Here is a 2,423-nt window from a genome sequence, read left to right as displayed (position 1 = left end):
AACTTGTGCACTGCAAATACAGAAGGAGCAAAAAGGAAACCTGGTGCTCAAGTTGTTCTTTTGCAATCTTGTTAAATGACTATAAGTTTAATACATGATTCTTTTTTCCATCCAGACAGCAATGATTGCATAAGGTGTGCAGATGATCAGTGGCCAGCTAATGGACAAGAAAAGTGCATTCCTAAAACAATTGAATTACTCTCCTACAAGGAACCTTTAGGAGTATCTTTATCTGCTATCTGTATAATCTGTTCCATCATTACTGCATCTGTCCTCTGCATTTTCGTCAAATTTAAAGACACACCAATCATCAAGGCCAACAACCGAAGTCTGAGTTACCTGCTACTGTTTGCTCTTATTCTCTGCTTCCTCTGCTCTTTGATATTTATTGGCTATCCTAAAAGGGAAACCTGCCTCTTTCGGCAAGCTGCTTTTGGTGTTATTTTCTCCTTCAGTGTTTCCTGCATTTTGGCAAAAACAGTTACAGTCATCATTGCTTTTAATTTCACCAAACCCAGCAGCTGTATGAGAAAATGGATGGGAACTAAGATACCTATCTGTATGATTATATTCTGCTCACTGATTCAAGTTAGCATATGTGCTACATGGCTTTCTACTGCTCCCCCCTTTCCTAATGCCAATATTGTGATAAAGCCTGGAATAATCATTCTGGAGTGTCAAGAAGGGTCCTCAACTGCATTTGGTTTCATGTTGGGATACATGGGATTTCTATCACTTCTATGCTTTGCAATTGCATTCCTGGCAAGGAAGTTACCTGATACCTTTAATGAAGCACAGCTAATAACCTTCAGTATGATTGTTTTTGTCAGTGTGTGGGCTGCTTTCATCCCAGCGTACCTCAGCACTCAGGGCAAATACATGGTTGCTGTAGAAGTGTTTGCTATCTTGGCTTCTGCCTCTGGAATGCTCTGCTCAATATTTGTTCCTAAATGTTACATAATCTTGCTGAAGCCAGAGAAAAACACCAGGAAAGTCATATCTGGCAAGACTGTCCATAGTACTACAGAGTGATTTAATTAGCATTTAGATTTCCTTTTGAGGACAATACGTTATTTACTTGTATAAATTATTTATTTACTAGAATGAATTAAGACTTCTTTAGAAGACTGTGCAAAAGTGATTGTTTTATATTCAAGTATACATTAGAAATCATTTTCTTTCTTGTAACACATTCACATCTATGGCAAGAGTAGCATTAGGGAAGTTCCTTAGCCTTAACATATTAATGTTTCTAAACAAGATATCATTCAACATGCTAAATATTTTATATGTTGGCTTTTAAACTCTATGTGCATGTGTGCTTTGTACGGGATTATAATAACTGAGTGTTGGTAATAATTTGGAAAACTATGTTCCTATTTATACACTAATTCTGTTGAGTCCCAAAGAAATGTCTCAAATTCATTTGAAAACATGCAAGGAATTCTGATGACTATGTCCTTTGCTTTTCTACCCCTCAATAAAAATAAGATGTATACTCCACCTTTGTATGAGTCTTGTTTTACTATTTACTTTGTTTATCCTTCTCTGCTCTTCTTAGGTTCATAAGTTCATAGGTTGGTACTAGGCTATCGGCCCTAATACCTATGCAAGCCTAGCCATAACAATTCCCTGGATATTTCTTCCCACAATATTTACTTCTCTGGGCCCCTGTCTAGCAGGGCGACTGACATGATCCCCGGAGTGAATTTTCTATCTCCCATCCAATCATCAAGGTTCCTTTTGAAGAGGGCCAATGAGGCGCTCTGCTTGACATGTATTGGCAGTCTATTCCAGAGTATGGGAAGTCTCTGGGTCAGGAACCTATCCACCCAGCATGTTTTGTTCATTGTGATGATAAGGTTTAAATCCCTGGAGCGTGTGGCTCTGAGGGATTGGGATTTCTTTAAGTGGAGCATGTCCAACAGCTCAGGGTTTGACATGGCCTTGTATGTTAAGCAGAGATTGCCACTGAGTTGATGATATGCCACAGAGTATAACTGGAGTTTTTTTTTAGATGGTCAGCATATGGCATCTGCTTTAGGCCTGTGATTTTTTTAGTAAGGTATTTCTGTGGCCTTTCCAGCTGTTGCAGATGTTTTGTGAGGTACATACCAAACGGGGCATTATACTCTATAATGGGTCTAATGAGGGATGAGTACAGTGGGGCAATGACCTCCTTTTTTCTGGATGAAAAGCCCTTAGTGATGAGGTGTGCCACATAGAAGGATTTCCTGACTGTTATGACGATGTGGTTATCGAAAGTGAGACCACTGTCCACCTGTGTCCCTAAGTCTCTCATCACACTTTTGATGTTTAGTGTCCTGCCACCTATGTGGTAATTCATGGGTACATGTTTTTTTCCAAAGGGGATAACTATACATTTCTTGGCATTAAGCTTGAGCCCATGGCTTTGGCACCAG

The 2,423-nt window shown here is 39.3% G+C and overlaps 1 protein-coding gene across 1 annotated transcript in view; it reads left to right on the top strand.

Annotated features, from left to right (window-relative positions):
- The window catches only part of LOC122814109 (extracellular calcium-sensing receptor-like), a 183,899-nt gene extending 182,867 nt beyond the window's left edge, over positions 1–1,032 (top strand). The window contains exon 5 of the mRNA XM_044086724.1: positions 116–1,032. Within this exon, the coding sequence (XP_043942659.1) occupies positions 116–1,032 (917 nt within the window). The remainder of the gene's footprint in view (positions 1–115) is intronic.
- Positions 1,033–2,423: the final 1,391 nt, after the last annotated feature.

This window comes from Protopterus annectens, chromosome 10.part0, assembly GCF_019279795.1.
Source record: "Protopterus annectens isolate FY-2018-M chromosome 10.part0, PAN1.0, whole genome shotgun sequence".
In the NCBI taxonomy this organism is placed as follows: domain Eukaryota; kingdom Metazoa; phylum Chordata; order Ceratodontiformes; family Protopteridae; genus Protopterus; species Protopterus annectens.
The sequence above is the reverse complement of the archived record's forward strand: the minus strand, read 5'-3'. Positions and strand labels throughout refer to the sequence as shown.